This window comes from Lipotes vexillifer, unplaced genomic scaffold, assembly GCF_000442215.2.
Source record: "Lipotes vexillifer unplaced genomic scaffold, Lipotes_vexillifer_v1.1 scaffold655, whole genome shotgun sequence".
In the NCBI taxonomy this organism is placed as follows: Eukaryota; Metazoa; Chordata; class Mammalia; order Artiodactyla; family Lipotidae; genus Lipotes; species Lipotes vexillifer.
Genome location: NW_006788208.1, coordinates 887,440 through 905,434, shown reverse-complemented (window position 1 = coordinate 905,434; position 17,995 = coordinate 887,440). Strand labels below are relative to the sequence as shown.

Here is a 17,995-nt window from a genome sequence, read left to right as displayed (position 1 = left end):
CATGTGGGATCTTCCCAGCCGCTCCACTGCATGTGGGATCTTCCCAGCCGCTCCACTGCATGTGGGATCTTCCCAGCCGCTCCACTGCATGTGGGATCTTCCCAGACCGGGGCACGAACTCGTGTCCCCTGCATCGGCAGGCGGACTCTCAACCACTGCGCCACCAGGGAAGCCCTGCTTTAGGGTTTTATCTTTGGGATGCCTTTTGAATGCAAACTGAAAGAAGTGTAGCTTAAGGGTACTGGTGGGTAGCATGCTAGGATTTTTTTTTTTCCTCCTAAATGCTGAGAGGTGGATTTTTAGCCCTATATTTTGTAAGAGGGGATCTAAACCTAAATTTTTTTTTTTTCGGTATGCGGGCCTCTCACTGTTGTGGCCTCTCCCGTTGCGGAGCACAGGCTCCGGACGCGCAGGCTCAGCGGCCATGGCTCACGGGCCCAGCAGCTCCGCGGCATGTGGGATCTTCCCGGACCGGGCACGAACCCGTGCACCCTGCATCGGCAGGCGGACTCTCAACCACTGCGCCACCAGGGAAGCCCTCTAAACCTAAATTTAATTTATGCTTTCTCTTTAATGGCCTTCAGATATTTGTTCAAGCCTAAACTCCAATATCTATTCTAGTGTTGGTGACTGCTATCTATGCATAAACTTCAGTGTACCTTTTATCAGTGTATAATTGAAGCAGTATTTTCAAGGAGGTGAATGACTTTATGAAGCTTACTGTGAATGTATTTTTTATTTAGCAGGGGCCCCCTCTCACCACAAGAAGTAGAATATTGGATCTTAATTGGAGAATCAAGTAGAAAACATCCTGCTATTCACTGCAAAAAGTATGTTAACTCCTTCCCTCTCCCCCTTTTTTTCAATTTCTGCTAAAAAGCCTGTTGGAATTTTGAGTAGAGTAGAATCCATAGAATCCATAGTTTAGTTTGGGGAGAATTACATCTGAACAATATGGAGTCTTCCCATTATGAACATAGACTATATCTCCACTTAATTAGAGCTTTAATTTCTTTCAGCAATGTTTTGTATTTTTAGCATAGAGTTTTATATGTATTTTGTTAAAAGTTTCCCTGTGTATATTTTTTGATGCTATTGTAAATTTATTTAATTGAAGTATAGTTGATTTACAATGTTGTGTTAGTTTTGGATGTACTGCAAAATGATTCAGTTATATATATATATATATATATATTTTTTCAGATTATTTTCCATTATAGGTTATTACAAGATATTATTCTTGCAAATTGATTTTTAAAACATTTCATCTCCCAATTATTTTCTGTTAGTGTACAGAAATACAATGGATTTTTCTATATAGGACTTAAATCTTGCATCTTTACCAAATTCACTTATTGGTTTTAGTAATAGTTTTGCAATCCAAAGCACTTACAAATTGCTTTGGATTTTCTTTACAATCAATCATGTTGTTTGTGAGTAAAGACATATTAACTTATAAATCTTTTGAAAATGTACTTGACTCCAATTAAAAAGGAAATATCGAATGTTTCTGTGTTACCCTGCAGGATGTCATCTAACAGGCTGATATATAGTTATTTCATATGCAGAGTAACCACTTTTAACCTTGGCAATAGTTGGATAAACAGAATTGTCATAAAAACAAGGATTTATGAAAGCTTATTGGATGCAACAATACTGTGATAAGAGAATTATTGCCATGGTGCTTCTTTAGCAAATTGCTCATGTGAAAAGTTCCATTACGATAGTATTTTGAACTTAAAGAAAACTGTGCTTTATCCTTCCTTAACAATAGGTGGGCAGATATTGTTACTGATCTAAACACTCAAAATCCAGAATATCTAGATATCCGGCACTTAGAGAGGGGGCTGCAGTATCGAAAAACGAAGAAGGTAAGAACACCATTGTATTTCAAAGTATTTCTCAACTGGCCAAAATGCAATTATTTTACCCAGCACTCTAGGTTGTAAATAACAGAAACCCAGTTCAGACCATTTTAGACAGAAAAGTGAAAATTACTTTAAGGACACAGGGGTATCTTCAAAAGGAAAGGTTAAGAAGTCTAGCCTGGATTCAGGGGGAACTGGTACCACGCAAGAGAATGTTAGCAGGGGCCAGGGAGTTAGTCTTATTCTCTTGGGAGTTGTGTTGTTCTTAGCTGTCTATTTGTCTGTTTACTTCCCGAAGATCATCTTTCAACTTAGGTCTCCCTTTCAGATGAACGGTCGAGACTAAGAGTGGCATGCCTCCAGCCCAGTTCTGTAGTCTTGGCCCAGCTTGGGTCAGGTGTTCACTCCCAGGGCAATTAACTGTGGCCATGGGGCAGAGCCATGTGTACCAACAAGGCTGCTGGGGGCGGTTCTCAGGGAATGGTATGTTCTGTGGATTGAGTAGACATCCCATCCATATTATCCTACTATCATATGAAGAATGCATAGGAGGGAGAGGAAGAGGAATGATCTTGGTGTTTGGATTAGTCAACTTGGGCAGGTACAGCGTGTGTGAGTGGTAGACAGGCATATGGGGGGAAGGGGTTTTGCCTCCTGTGGGCATTGTTATATTTTTGTAAAGACAGCTGGTCAGGAAAGATGCAAGATAATGTGATATGATTATGAATCAAAGGATCAGCACTGTTTTGATGCAGGTGAATGGGGAAAAATAAGGGAATTCATGGGAACCCACATATTAGTATAATTAATTTCCTATCATTTTCTGAATCCAACATTTTTTTTTCTCAGGTTGGAGGAAACCTGCATTGCATCATAGCATTCCAGAGACTTAACTGGCAAAGATTTGGCCTTTGGAACTTTCCATTTGGAACCATTAGGCAAGAATCACAACCTTCAACACATGCCCAGGGAATTGCCAAATCTGAGAGTGAGGACAATATCTCCAAGAAGCAGCATGGGCGTCTGGGCCGGTCTTTTAGCGCTAGTTTCCATCAGGACTTGACATGGAAAAAGATGTCAAGTATCCATGAGAGAAGGAACAGTGGTTACCAGGGTTACAGTGATTACGATGGGAATGACTGACCATGCTGCGTACTGACGACTTGTGTTATTCACGCAGCTGGTCTATACAGGACTGCATTAAGGCAGTACAAGATTTTAAGTCTGTATTAAATAGCAACATATCTTGTGGTACAACACATAACCTTGTAGTTTCTCCAGTAAATAAGCTTGCATATGATTATGATGGGTGATTTCTGGTATATAAACAGATAAGCACAGAGTTTTTTTGTCCTTTTAAAAGTTAAGAGTATATAAACATTCTGGGCAGTTTCACAAAGTCCAATAAAATTACACATAAACAAATCAAACACAATTTCACTCAATAGCATCACGATTTGAAATACTTAAGCATGAAGTGATTTCTTATGACTTGACCCCCAGATATTTGTTGCAGTTTTGTTCCCAAGCTCGAAATGTAAGGTACTAAGTATCTGCCCAGAAAAATTGGGGCTGTTGATTTCTAGTTTTTCTCTAGTGGTTAAAGCTCATTTAAAATGACTTAGTCTAGAAATTCTTTTACTTGTAGTGGTATCTTGCCTGCCTCATTTTTTTCCTGATCAACTTTCTCAGGATTCTCAATAAAGAGGCAAAAGAGAAAAGACTCAAGCTACTGATCTTTTCTATTGGTGCAGATGGGTGACTTAGTGCATCGATTCAGGTACTCTTGACTTTCTTGGTATGTTACTGTCAAATGCTGACAAGAACTTTAGGTCTTGAAAGACTCGTAAGTCTACAATAAACCTTGCTTTAGGGGTAGAGTAAAAGAACAAGTGGCATCTGAAGTTTCTATACACAAGGTAACCTGTGAGATGAGATCTGATATTTGACTGGTCCCCCAGTATGGCGTCATATGTTGATAACAGAATTAAGGACGTGTTAGGAATGCCCCATCACTCAGAGGGCAACTATCCATATTCCAGACTCTGAGCTCTTTCCTTTTTAAAACATGTAGACAATTAGCTGCTTGAAGTGAGTGTGAAATAGTTCAGAAAGTGTGGATTTCATGTATTTAAGCTCCTCTCCAGTTGCTGTCAGTTTTTCTTCTGCTGCCAACCTATGACTCACAAACAACTAGGATCTCTTGTTCTTTCATTTCAGGGGCTGTTCTGGGACTCAAATCAGTAACTTGATTATTACAAGGTGCTGAATATGTTGGTAACCACATCGTAATACACCTCAAGGAGAAGGTTCAGATTTTTATTTTTAAAATATTTTCATTTTCTTCTCTTTTGAATTTTATATCCATTTATCCACTCAGACATGCCTAGCCTACAGAAGGGGATATATATTATGAAATGGGCATTTTTCTGAAGAGAGTATTTTGCTTGAAATGCAAAGGACTGAAAGATTTGTAGGTTGTTGATTTTGTTACTTCATACTGGAACTTTTAAGAAGTTTTCATCAATAAAGTTTTGTTTTCTACTTTTAATCATGAGAATGTTTTGAACCTTTGTTTTAAGAAGGGAGTACCCTTACAATCTTGTTTGAAGTACATGACAATTTGTCAATTCTGTGTAAGTAGTAAAAGAAACATCTTCTATCTGACTTTTATAATCAGTGAGACAATATGCATATGTCTATAATTTTAGATTTTTGTTAAGACTTTATAAGAGGAAATAGAAAACTTAATTCTTTAGCTTGAACCAAATTAAACTGTAATTTTTGTAGGTCAAATATGGTTGAATATCAGCAATTGCATATAGTTCAGCCAAATATTTCAGAGAAGAGATTGGTAAAGAAAGGAGATGAATGCAACATAAAATAGAGAATATAGTGACATCTAGGAAAAGAGGATGAGTTTATACGTATTGCTTATTGGCATAATCAACTTTTATAAATGTCTTAATATATCCAATCACTTAATAACTTGGCTTACAAGTTTGGCAGTTATTAAGAGCACACCGAGACTTACAGGGACTGCTTTTCCAGAATGTGTAAGCAAGTGACTGCACCTTTGTCTTTCAAGATTAGTAACATTCCTGTCATATTTAATTTCTTGGTCAATTTTTCTTAGAAGTCTCCATAGAAGCAATGAAAGTTCATATTACTGGCTCTCCACTAACTAGCTGTATCACCTTGGGCGAGTTGAGATTATTTTTCCTGTGCATATTTCCTCATTGGTAAAAGGGGGATAATAGTATCTATTTTATGAATTGTTTTGAAGAATAAATAAGTTAATACATGTAAAGTGTTTAGAACAGTGCTTTGTAGATAGGAATTGCTCTTTAAGTGCTTGATATTATTATTGGCCTAAACGATTTGTATTTTCCTATCAGAATCTTGATGGAGAGCCCTTTAAACAGCATCTAAAGGAACCAATTTCTTACAAATCAAGTGTACCCTCCTTAGTTGCTGTTCCTTAAAAAAATATTTTGTATTCAAGAAATGTTGCTCTGGTTTTACAAGCACTTGTAGTACTGAAATGTTCACATTGGCTATTTGTTTTTACCCAGCTCTCAGGTAGTAAAAAATGATCAAATCCTGAAACTTACTTTTCCCACTACTAAGCCCCATCATCAGGCCAAGCTGGTGCAGCAGCTATAATACTTCCCAACTTGCCTTCTCCCAGACACTGGAGGGGCTCAGGCAAGGTGATCTACAATCCAGTCACACTCTGTATTTCAATTTTACCCCCAGAGTTCTCCCCCTCATTCACTCAACAAACTAATTTGAGCACCATTACCCACTAGGTGTTTCATGTTAAGTCACTGATCTCAGAGCAACCACAAAAGAAGTGGCATCTCCATTTTATTCAGATTCTCAATGGTGAAGAAACTTGCCTAGGATCCTAGGATGTCTCAGTTTTCTAGGGCTGCCATAATGAAATACCAGATTGGTGGTTTAAACAACACATTTATTTTCTCATAGCTCCAGAGGATAGAAGTCCAAGATCAAGATGTTGACAGGTTTGGTTTCTCTTGAATTCTCCTTGGCTTGCAGCTGGCCCCCTTCTCCCTGTGCCCTCACATGGTTTTTCCTCTGTGCAATTATCCTTAGTGTCAGGGTGTCCAAATTCCCTCTTATAAGGACATCAGTCAGATTGATTAACTCACCCTAATGGCCTCCTTTTAACTTAACTTTGAAATGGCCCTATCTCCAAACAGTTACATTTTGAGGTATTGGGTGGGGATTAGGGCTTCAACATATGAATTTTGGAAGGGGACACAATTCAGCCCATAACTCAGGGTTATGACATGGCTCAGATGGGATCTGAACTAACATCTGCCTGGCTTGTGGAAATTCTCTTTCAACAGGGTTCAAGATGCCCTGCAGAGATTTAGACTTGACGCTGGGAAAGTGGTCATTTAGGCAATATTTATAGGATTCCTGCTAAATATCAGGAATGGGGTATGTAAATCAACAAAATAGTTCTTGATTTCAATAAATTTACAGTCTACTGTAAACTACTGGCGGGGGGGAAACAAAAATTGAACAGGCGAGTATATTAATTCCGGCAAAATACATTTTGGAACAACAGTTCTGGGGATTACTTTACACACTGAGGAAATGAAAATAAGTACTTTGTCAGGATTATCCCTGACAGAAAATTAGTTGTGACTAGGTCAAGTAAACTTGGCTACTGGGAAACCATCTGTTTGGACAAGAACATAGCTTTGCTAAACTGATTTCTAATCAATCTTTTCAGTGATTTTGAATCTAGTTTCAATAGTCCAAATTTGAACCAATATGTACGATAAGGCTATCATTTATTAACTCCGAGTGGTAAGTACTTTGCAAACATTACCTCTGATCCTTGCTTAAAACCGTCTGCAAGATTGGCTTTATGCCCGTTCAGTTTACAGATGAAGAGACGAACTCTGAACAAATGCGACTTGAACAACGATAAACATCATAACGTACCTCAGTCGCTCTGTGAATCTCAGCCCGAGGGTCCGAGCCACCGTCTACCCAGGTGCTAATCTGGCAATTCGTTTTTTGTTACTTCTGACCTACATGCCGTGGATTCCTAAATTTTACAGGCCGGAGAAGACTATATTTCAAGGGTTAAGATTTTAAATCGTGTTACCACCTAGTTACCATAAGTTACCGGACAAATAAATACTTATTAATTACAAACACCAACCAAAGGGTCCATCTTTCACATGTAAAACAATAGTATTAAGAGTTTTCACAAGTGGCGGCTCAGTGGAAAGAAACTGATACCAGTAAAGCACCTAGAAAACCACAACCTCTGAAGGCAGACGCTTTGCGGACGCTTTCAACATTTAACCGCAACAAGATCCCAGGGTGGAGGAAGCACGGCGCCAACACGATACAAACACGAAGACCGAACCAACCCCCTCACTTCCGGAGTGTAATGGCGCAGCGGATATACATCAGCGTGGGGAGGCGGGACTTCCGCCCTGCGCGCCGCATTAAACGGAAGCCGGGCGGCTCCATTTCGTGTGAGTTTACGGTCCCCCTAGAGGAGACGGGTTGCCTGAGGGACGTCTTTTGGCTGTTTATCTCGCCTGAGCTGTCCCCTTACCCTGGTCATCTGTTAGGAGTGCAGAAGTTTGGGCCAAAGCGCTGGGCGAGACGAGGACCTGTTCCTCTGTGCCTCCGACTTTCTCTGGGCCCGTCTTTCTAACGCGAGGCCGTGTCAGGTTCTGGGAAGTGCGGTTTTCGCCGGGGCCGGTTTTCCCTGGAAAGCTGTGCGCTCCTGGTTGTTTTCCGTCTTCTCCGGGTGGAAGCTCTGGGAGCTCTTTTCGGGGTCCGGGGCGTTGGTGCAGCCCCTTGTGGAAGACTCGGAGTGAAAGGTCTCCCGCGATCCCGCCCGCGAGACGCGCTCCGAGGGCACACACCTCGTTCATGGGAGTCCAGGGCCTCTGGAAGCTGCTGGAGTGCTCCGGGCGGCAGGTCAACCCAGAGACGCTGGAGGGGAAGGTCCTTGCAGTGGGTATCCTTTTCCGGGCGTCGGTGCCGGGGATGCACGATGGGCGCCAGGATTTTGCTCTCAGTTCTCCAGGGGGCGCAGAGGGGCGTTGTTAGGCTGAAGGTCTTACCCAGGCGGGTAGCAATAGGTCCTCTTTGGGATGTTTCCTTTCTTTTCTTTTCTTTTTTAAATTAATTTTTATTGGAGTAGAGTTGATTTACAATGTTGTGTTAGTTTCTGCTGTACAGTAAAGTGAATCATTTATATATATGCATATATCTACACTGTTTTAGATTCTTTTCCCGTATAGGTCATTACAGTGTATTGAGTAGCGTTCCCTGTGCTCTACAGTAGGTCTTTATTAGTTATCTGTTTTATGTGTAGTAGTGTGTATATGTCAATCCCAATCTCCCAGTTGTGGCTTTGCAGTCACACAGCTTTGGACTGGAGTCTTGTTTTAATCACTTAGGGGCGGTGCTTTGCTCCTGTGTATGCGTCAGTTCTCTCATCCGGGAAGTGGAGGTGATAATAGTCTCTGCACACAGGGTTGGTGTGAGGAATGAAGGGGTTATTTAAATGAAAGAAGCTTAGAATAGTGTCTGTCGCTGCTAGTATGGTAAATTCTAAATCTGTTATCTCGACAGGGAGGTCAGCATGGAGAAAACGAAGTGGACTAACGACCAGTAGTTTTGCCTGCTGTCCTGAGTCTTGCTTTATTTACGTTTGTTAGAGGAAGAAAAGTGTGGGCAAGTGTTTGACCTTTTTTTTTTTTTAAAAAGTAACTTTTATTATCTTTTGTTATGTGTTTTGGAATAGGAAATTCATATAGTACAACACTGAAAAGATTTCAAAAGGTCTACAGTGAATTATTTTCTTCCCAGCCTCTATGATGGATATTTTAAGGACTGTTGATTGTGTGCATGTTTGGCTGGTTTTGTTTGTGCCTTTGGAGTTTAATGTTTTTCTTCATTACCAAAACATGTGAAGGCTGTTTCTGATACTTTGATCTTTTTATTCTTTAGGCAGTCTTCATTTTCTTTTTCTTTTCTTTCTTTTTTTGAGTGTCTGTTGTGTTCCAGAAGCTGGTGGTACCTTGCACCAGTTCCCTAAGTGGGAACCTGTGAGCCTAGGAGCTCCACTCGGAGTGGAGGAGACAGTCATGTAATAATTGCTGTCCCGTGGTAAATGCGCTGTCAAAGGATGTGGGGATTCAGTGAAAGGAGCCGTTGACTTTCGTATAGAGACAACTTATACATAATGGATCATTGATAATTTTTTAAATAAAGTAACATGATGATGATGATTGTGTTTTTTGCAGTGTGAGTCATCTTGAAATACATTCATAATGAATTGTGGCTTAAAAAGTTTAATGCCTGGTGGCTTGTGGGAAAGTTTTTTTAAAGCACACGTGCTATTGCTGCCCTCTAGTGGTTTCTCAAATTACTGCTTTCTGAAGATTTTCTTCATAGAACTATCAATATATATTGTACATGTGAATGAAAGCATTTTTCAATGTCAGGAACCCTTAAGACTTCAGCAAAGATTTAGATCAGTTTACTTTGCAGCCCGTATGAAGAATTAATAATTTGTAAAACAATTGAGATGTGATGTGAAGTTCAGCATTCTGATTTTTTAGAAAGTTGTCCAAAATAAATGTAAAGAATTTAATTTAGATCATCTATTTTCAGATGACTCAGAAACTTTTTTGGGACATGAAGTCATATTCATGGGGTTATTAGGCTTTTCTGAAAGAATGAATTATTAATAGAAGACTGTCAAAGGTACTGTAGTTATAATGGTAACTTCATATATATGTATATATATATATGCATATATACATATATATAAAAGGAGACAAGTTGGTTTCTGTTCTCTAATTGATTTTGCTTTATTTCATTTTCATGGGAATTCCAAGTCAAATATCTGAAATATATTCAGGTTTTTTGGTTTTATTTGTTTATAAAATTACACATGACATACGAGTTTCATAATTTATTCTTGGATCCCTAAAATAATTTGGTCTTTTTACCATTTCTAGATGAGTGTCTTGTTTACTTATGCAATCTAAGTGTTTGTGTCAAATAATAAAGGTTTAGTAATTAAACTTTTGTCTCTTATGGACCTTTACATTTGTAAAATACTTTTAACTCTATTAACAGAATCTTACAGTCTCTTTAGGCTTTGCATACGAATAGGGGTTAATTAAATTTTGCATCGCCTAACAGTAGAACTAAAGTAATTTATTTTTTGTTTCAAAATGTTACTGGTCTTTTGGGTCTCATCTGTAAAATGGTTTTTGGCTTGGCTGCACATTTAACTTTTCCAGTCCTGGGATAAATTTAATGTTGCCTTTTATAAACTTATTGAAATTAGACAAATTAAATTATGGAAATATTTTCAGCTTGCCTAATTCTGCATATTTCTTTTTTAAGAATTTCAAGCTGCAGGAATTCCCTGGCGTACTAGTGGTTAGGACTCTGCGCTTTCACTGCAGAGGATGGGGGTTCAATCCCTGGTCGGGGAACTAAGATCCCACACGCTGCACTGCACGTCCAAAAATAATAAAACTAAAAAAAATTTTTTTTTCATAGTATATCTTTATTGGAGTGTAATTGCTTCACAATACCGTGTTAGTTTCTCTTGCACAACAAAGCGAATCAGCCATTTGCATACACGTCCCCGTATCCCCTCCCTCTTGCGTCTCCCTCCCACCCTCTCTATCCCACCCCTCTAGGTCATCATAAAGCACAGAGCCGATCTCCCTGTGCTGTGCTGCTGCTTCCCACCAGCCAACTGTTTTGCATTTGGTAGTGTATATATGTCGATGCTATTCTCATTTTGCCCCAAATTCGACCTCCCACCCCATGTCTTCAAGTCCATTTTCAATGTCTACCTCTTTATTCCTGCCCTGAAACTGGATTCATTGGTGACATTTTTTTTTTAAGATTCCGTGTCAGCATATGGTATTTGTTTTTATCTTTCTGACTTATTTCACTCTGTATGACAGAGTCTGAGTCCATCCACCTCACTACAAATAAGTCTATTTCATTTCTTTTTATGGCTGAGTAATATTCCATTGTATATATGTGCCACATCTTCTTTAACCATTCATCTGTCGATGGACACTTAGCTTGCTTCCATGTCCTGGCTATTGTAAATAGAGCTGCAATGAACATTATGGTAAATGACTCTTTTTGAATTATGGTTTTCTCAGGGTATATGCCCAGTCGTGGGATCGCTGGGTCATACGGTAGTTCTATTTTTAGTTTTTGAAGGAACCTTCATACTGTTTTCCATAGTGGTTGTATCAATGTACATTCCCACCAACAGTGCAGGAGGGGTCCCTTTTCACCACACCCTCTCCAGCATTTATTGTTTCTAGATTTTTTTTATAATGGCCATTCTGACTGGTGTGAGGTGATACCTCATTGTAGTTTTGATTTTCATTTCTCTAATAATTAGTGTTGTTGAGCATCTTTTCATGTGCTTCCTGGCCATCTGTAGGTCTTCCTTGATGAAATGTCTATTTGGGTCTTCTGCCCATTTTTTAACTGGATTGTTTGTTTCTTTGATATTGAGCTCCATGAGCTGTTTGTATATTTTGGAGATTAATCCTTTGTCTATTGTTCCATTTGCAAATATTTTCTCCTATTCTGAGGGTTTTCTTTTTGTCTTGTTTATGGTTTCCTTTGCTGTGCAAATCTTTTAAGTCCCATTTGTTTATATTTGTTTTTATTTCCATTACTCTAGGAGGTGGGTCAAAAAAGATCTTGCTGTGGTTTATGTCAAAGAATGTAAAAAAAAAAAATAAATAAATAATTTTAAGCTGGAATGCTCAACCTGGCTGAGAATTGGCACTACCTGTGATTAATTAAAAAAAAAAAGTCCGATCTCAATCTCTATGATTTAGAATTTTAGGTGTACCTATGTTTAGCAATCTGTGTTTCAAAAGCTTCATATCTGGTTCCAAAGGACAGCAGAGTTGAGAGCTACTGATCTGAAATTATATTTTTCTCATTGATTATAACATTTAAAGGAATGGGCTAAGTAGAAACTTATTCCATCTGATACAACGGTGTAGCAACCAGAAACAAGCCAATTAGAAATATTTACCCAATAACAACACCATTGATCCAATACAGAGCTAAGCCAATGCCAGATCCTACTTCCAGGATGGATCCTTTTCTGACCACTTCTCATCATCCTCACCACTGCGTTCTGCTTTCCCTCAGGCTGTTGTAACTAGTTTAAAGCTGGCTTCCTTATGGTTTATTCCTCACATGTCCACTGGGCTGATCTCACATTCTAGAAACCTTCCAGTGACTATATACACCCATCACTTCCTCTTACTGCTCCTCTGGCCGTGCACCTGCCATGTTGTCCTTAAACGGAAGCCTGCTTCTGTCCCAGGGCGTTTGCATTTGCTGTACCTCCTGCCCCACTGTTTTCTCCCTTGTTCCTCTTCATTCGTTCAGGCCTCCGTTACTTCTTCCGATAGGACTTCCCTAACTAAAGAGGTATTGACCACCAATCACACTTTTGTCCTTTTACTCTGCTCTATTTCTTTCTTGGCACTTACCAGCAACCTAATGTATTAGACGTCTGTACTTGATTTTCATTGTTTTCTCCATTAGAATGCAAGTTTCTCAGGGGTAGGGGCCCTATCTGTTCATAGCTGTATTGTTCACTGTTCTATCCCTAGGATCTTGGATATACCTGGCACCTAGTAGCCCTCAAATATCATAGGAATGAATCTAGTAATAGCTTGCTCTCCACTAGTTATTTTTTATGTAATGTTTATTAAGTTAATTGTTGATGGGCCTAATTTTTTATGGTAGTAAGTAGGTAATGTACATTCATTTAAATATTTAACCGTTCATCTCATTTGAAAGCAGGTCTTTGTTGCCTCCTGTGTGCTCTGAGAGGGAGAGCAGTGCCCAGCATTGTGGTTTACACATGTCTTGGAGCTCACAGTCTGGATTCCCCCCGCACTGGTTGTAAACTCCATTAGGGCAGACGCTTTGTTTTGTCCAGTACTGTATCCCCAGTGCATAGAAACATTTCTGCTATGAAATAAGCAAGTTGTTTTTGAATAGGAGTGTGTAACTGGAGGTCTTAATCTCGCCTGAGGGCGTGACCCCTAGACTGAGACCTAAGGGTAGGGGATCTCTAGGCTTAGAGAGGGAGGGGCTCTTTCAGGCTGGGGAAGGAGCAAGGAGGAGACCCTGGAGGCAGGAAGGAGCTTAGCGACTTCCAGGGTTTGAGAGAAGCCCAGTGGCTCGACATGAGCCAGGAGAGGTGAACAGAGGACAGATATTCAGGGTTTGTAGGCCGTGGGAAGGACTTTTGGATATTATTCTAAAGGCAGTGGGAGCTTTCCAAGGGTTTTCACTACAGGTCTGTTGGTGAAATCTAACATAACAGTTTCAAGATAGATAAAAAGGTAGAACTGATAGGACCTGGCAATGGCTGGGTGGAGGCATACGTGGGATGGCGCTCAGGGTTCTGGCTTGGGTGGATGGGAGTGACATCCACTGAAATGGGGGCGTGAGTAGCCTGCTGAGAAGGCACAGAGTGCGGTTTTGATTGTGGTAAGTCTGAAGCAGCTGAGGCATCAGGTAGAGATGTCAACGAGGCCGTCCGACCTGGGGTCAGGGGAGCGCTCTGGGGCAGACGCGCGTGTGTGGAGCTCGGTGCTGTATGGGCTGTGGTATGGGGGGCGGACGTCACCTGGGTAGCCAGTGCAGACAGGAGGAAAGGGGAGGGCCTGTGGGCCATCACTGCCGAAGTCAGCACTTTAATGGTGGGTCAGGGGAGCGGGCAGAGGGCTGTGTCCCTCTCTTATGAACAAATAGAAAACAATCTGTTAAAAAGCATTCTTTAGTAAAGTTTAAAAATATAAGAAGACTCCAAGAAGGAAAAATTAGGTAATCACACCAGGAGATAACTACTCTTAATATTTTGATGTCTGAACTTCGAGTCTTTTTTTTAATATTTAGCATATTGCATATGTTACAAGATGGAATTATATTTTCCATACTTTTGTAACCTGTTTTACTTCCTTTAATAATATTTTGTGACTCTCTGCCTCATGTGCTTCTGCGACTTCCATTTTTAACAGACCCTTGGATTCCAGCAAATCATTATATCATAATCTAATTTAAAAAAAGAGCTGTTGGAAAACTTTTATTCTTAGTATTTTCATTATTATAAACAAGCCGTCTTATAAGTAACTCTTACTGTAAGTCTATGATGATTTCTTGAGGATAAATGTCTGGAAGTGGAATTCTTACATAAAATAGAATGCAAGTTTTAAAGTTTTTTGCTATGAATTGCCAAATTGTTCTCCAAAAAAGTGTTAATTTGCTAAAATTCCATACAGATCATTAGTTGTTTTTTTTTTTAAAGAAGCACTTCTTTGCGATTAGACTTTTTAAAGGAGACATATGTCTATGTAAGATTTAAAAATTCAGAATGTAAATAGTGATAACAGGGCCCAAATAAAGTTAACTGATTTTAGGTAGATTCCATCAGGGCTAACCATTTTTCAGTTTCAAGTAAGTTGTGATGGGTGCTCAGTTTTAATGTTTGGATGATATCAGACATTAGGAATTTGAAATTGTGAGGGTGAGGGAAGAAATTGCAAAGTGTTTTCCATTAACAATCCTTCTAGATATTAGCATTTGGTTAAACCAAGCACTTAAAGGAGTTCGGGATCGCCATGGGAACTCAATAGAAAATGCTCATCTTCTTACTTTGTTCCATCGGCTCTGCAAACTCTTATTTTTTCGAATTCGTCCTATTTTTGTGTTTGATGGGGATGCTCCACTATTGAAGAAACAGACTCTGGTAAGAGTCATCTATTTTTTTCTTTATGCATTCTTAGAAAGAAGGAAAAGTTCACATAAAATTTAAATTTTCTCCTTGGAATTTTGGAAATCAAGACTTAACTTTGACATATATCCGGTTTAATTCAACTTTAAAAAATTTATCTTGGGCTTCCCTGGTGGCGCAGTGGTTGAGAGTCCGCCTGCCGATGCAGGGGACATGGGTGAGTGCCCCGGTCCGGGAAGATCCCACATGCTGCGAAGCCTGCATGTCCAGAGCCTGTGCTCCGCAACGGGAGAGGCCACAACAGTGAGAGGCCCGCGTACCACAAAAAAAAAAAAAAATTATCTTGAACAAACACTTTTTCTTTTAAAAGAGGTTTGTTTCTGAAAGTGTATCACAGGTGCAATAATATTTAACTTTTAATAAAACTACTAAAGTTACAATAGAGAGTTTTCCCCTTAGAGTGTCTTCTTAGGTGTTGTACAGTTAAACTTATACAACGTTATATGGCAATTTATCTCAGTTAAAAAAGAAGAAATGAAAAGAATGTTTTGATATTTCTGCCTTGTATTAAACCGTAAGCACCGAGACTATTCCATTTTTCCCTGTTTTGGACATTTCTTACAAGATATTTCTAGACATTTTAAGATTTCTTATGACATAATCTTGGATGTGGAAGGACAGAGTTACATACCAGTAATGTATTTTTATAAAAACTAATAGCAGGAATTGGTTTTGGCTTAACAGTGGCATTTTAAAGAAGACATTAATTAATATAATAATCCCTTTAGCGAAGCATTTACTTACTTGTATATCAAGTTTTAGGCTTCTTAAGGACATTAAAGGATGTTTAAAAGAAATTGAAAGTAAATTAATAGCTGCCCAAATATATTGTGTGATAGCCAGCCCATTAAGTACGCGTTAGTTGGAAACTCTGGGTGTCCTTTCCACAGCAAAAACCTGAAGGTATTCACTCATACAGTAATTAGAAGAAGATACCAAAACAACCATAGTCCGAAACTCAGACAAACCAAATTCTCTAGGGAAAAAACCCACAGAAGTGTTTTTGATCTACTAATACCTTGAAGTAAAATCCTGTATCCTTTCTTTTCACAGGCTAAAAGAAGGCAGAGAAAGGACTTGGCAACAAATGACTCCAAAAAAACTACTGAGAAGCTTTTGAAAACATTTTTGAAAAGACAAATTATCAAAACTGCCTTAAAAAGCAAAAGGCAAGAGGGGAATTACATTAATTTTAAAGATTAATTTAAAATTTTTGCATCAGATTCTTGTGGCTGCCCTTCCCTAATGAGAGGAATAAATGGGGTGTCCATTTGACCTAGTTGAAGTTGTGAAAACTCTCTGTTCTGTGAGAATCAGCTCTGATCACGAGAAAGGAAAGCTGCTGCATTGCTTTTGCACGTTTTACTCTCAGAACACTTTTCTTCACGCTGAGACCAGCTCCCCTCTCTCTGGAGGCTGCTCTCGTCCAGTGGCCCGGCAGCCAGGCCAGCAGAGGCCGAACCCATCGCCCCTGGGTTTCCCCTTTTCACCTCCTCGTCAGCGTTTGTGTGATCACTGGGGAGTATTATTGACTCTCAGAATACTGTTTCCTGTGGTCTCTGTTGAAGTCTCTGTGTACTTTTCAGGGAGGAAGCACTTCCCAGTCTTACTCAAGTTCAAAGAGAAGATGACATCTATGTTTTGCCACCTTTACAAGAGGCAGAGAAAGATAGGTAAATGTTTTAACTACTTAAAAATGTTATTGCTGTATTCAGACAGATTCAAACCTTTCTGTTTTATCTACATAATAAGGCATGTGGGAATTAATGCATCTGAAATACGCATTCTCGACACCTTTTAGAATATTTTTTAAGACCAAACTTTTTATTTACTACCTTTGTGTTTTGGTGGTTTGTGGCAGTTTTCTTTTTTCATTCTCTGGAGCCTCTGCTAGCACTGTTCATTTAGAACTCGTGGAGACGTGGATTCTGGTTTTTCTTACACTTCACTGACACCAGCTGTCTACCTGCTTCTCAGCCTGGTGTTTTCTCTCTCACGCCATCACTAAAGTCCGCACACTACGTCCTCCTTGCTAAATCCAGTGGCTGCTTTGCATTTCTCAGCCTGATGTCTGGGACCCTCTCTGGCCACTCTTCCTCGGGCACCCCTGTGCCCTCTTCCCTCCAGCTGGCTGTTAGTCCTCAGCAGCTTCTTTGGTTGATGTGCAGGTGGAGGGCCAGCTTGTCCTTCCCCCACTACTTTCCCGGGGCTCCTGTGAGGCCACACAGCTTGTGAGTTACCGCCGTGGCCATCATCGTGTCTCGAGGTTACCGTCCTGGCTTCCACACTTCTGTCTGTGTCTCCATCTCTGATTGTACCCTTCTGCGGGAACCCCTCCCTGCCAAGCCCAGTGTCTGGCTGGCAGTGTAGAACCTGGTAAACCCAAATCTGATGTTGTCATTTCCTCGCTTAAAGCACTTCCTAGATTCTTCCTTCTCTAGGATAAAACTTCAACCCCTTAATCAGGCAGTGTAACTGCAGGAGATTTCACAAAGCTCCTGGGGTGAAGTGACCCCAATTGCAGCTTCGGCAACCTGCTCTGCCCTGGTGATGGGAGATATTAGGTCATGTTACAATCGCTCGCTTACAGGTGTCCCCACCAGACGGTGAGACCGAGGGCGGCACACTTCTTGCCGTCTTACTCACTGTTGTAGCTCCCGTAACTAGCAGCACCTTGCACTCAAGAAATAGTTTTGTAAGTAGTCATTAAATCATAGATATTATAAATGTGTGTTTGACTTTCAGTTCAGAAGAGGAGGATGAAAAAGAATGGCAAGAGAGAATGAATCAAAAACAAGCACTACAGGTATTTAAATAATTTTTGAATTCAGGATTTATTCTTTTTGAAATGAATAACATGCAAATGAATAATTTTAATGAGGTAGTATGGATTTATGAATGTTCTTGGTAAAAAATAAAGAGACACCTTCTTTACTGTGTGTATATATGTGTGCATGTGAATGTACATACATATAAAATATACACAGACTCATAAACATATGTATGGAATTATGCCGATCTAGATATCCACAATAAGCTTTCTTTCTTTTACAACCAACCAATAAGTAAATAGAAATAACAATAAAGCTTGTATAAAAATACGGAAAGCCTATCACCCGTGAATAACTCTAGTAACATTTTGCTGTATATTAGTACCCCTCCCGCCCCCGTATAGTTGAACACCTGTGTGTGTGTGTGTGTGTGTGTGTGTGTGTGTGTGTGTGTGTGTGTGTGT

General features: G+C 39.8%; 2 protein-coding genes across 4 annotated transcripts in view; both read left to right on the top strand.

The window, feature by feature from the left end:
- Positions 1-4,419, top strand: part of BIVM (basic, immunoglobulin-like variable motif containing) — a 32,362-nt gene extending 27,943 nt beyond the window's left edge. The window contains exons 8-10 of one of the 3 annotated variants that reach the window (XM_007461515.1): positions 747-830; positions 1,775-1,871; positions 2,718-4,419. In XM_007461515.1, coding sequence (XP_007461577.1) covers positions 747-830; positions 1,775-1,871; positions 2,718-3,011 — 475 coding nt within the window. In that variant the 3' untranslated portion in view covers positions 3,012-4,419. Of the gene's footprint in view, positions 1-743; positions 831-1,774; positions 1,888-2,703 lie in introns of all 3 variants that reach the window. The other 2 variants (XM_007461514.1, XM_007461516.1) reach the window with 2 other exon arrangements.
- A 3,383-nt stretch (positions 4,420-7,802) lies between these two features.
- Positions 7,803-17,995, top strand: part of ERCC5 (ERCC excision repair 5, endonuclease) — a 29,043-nt gene continuing 18,850 nt past the window's right edge. The window contains exons 1-5 of the mRNA XM_007461513.1: positions 7,803-7,890; positions 14,540-14,715; positions 15,814-15,929; positions 16,347-16,433; positions 17,506-17,566. Of these exons, the coding sequence (XP_007461575.1) occupies positions 7,803-7,890; positions 14,540-14,715; positions 15,814-15,929; positions 16,347-16,433; positions 17,506-17,566 (528 nt within the window). The remainder of the gene's footprint in view (positions 7,891-14,539; positions 14,716-15,813; positions 15,930-16,346; positions 16,434-17,505; positions 17,567-17,995) is intronic.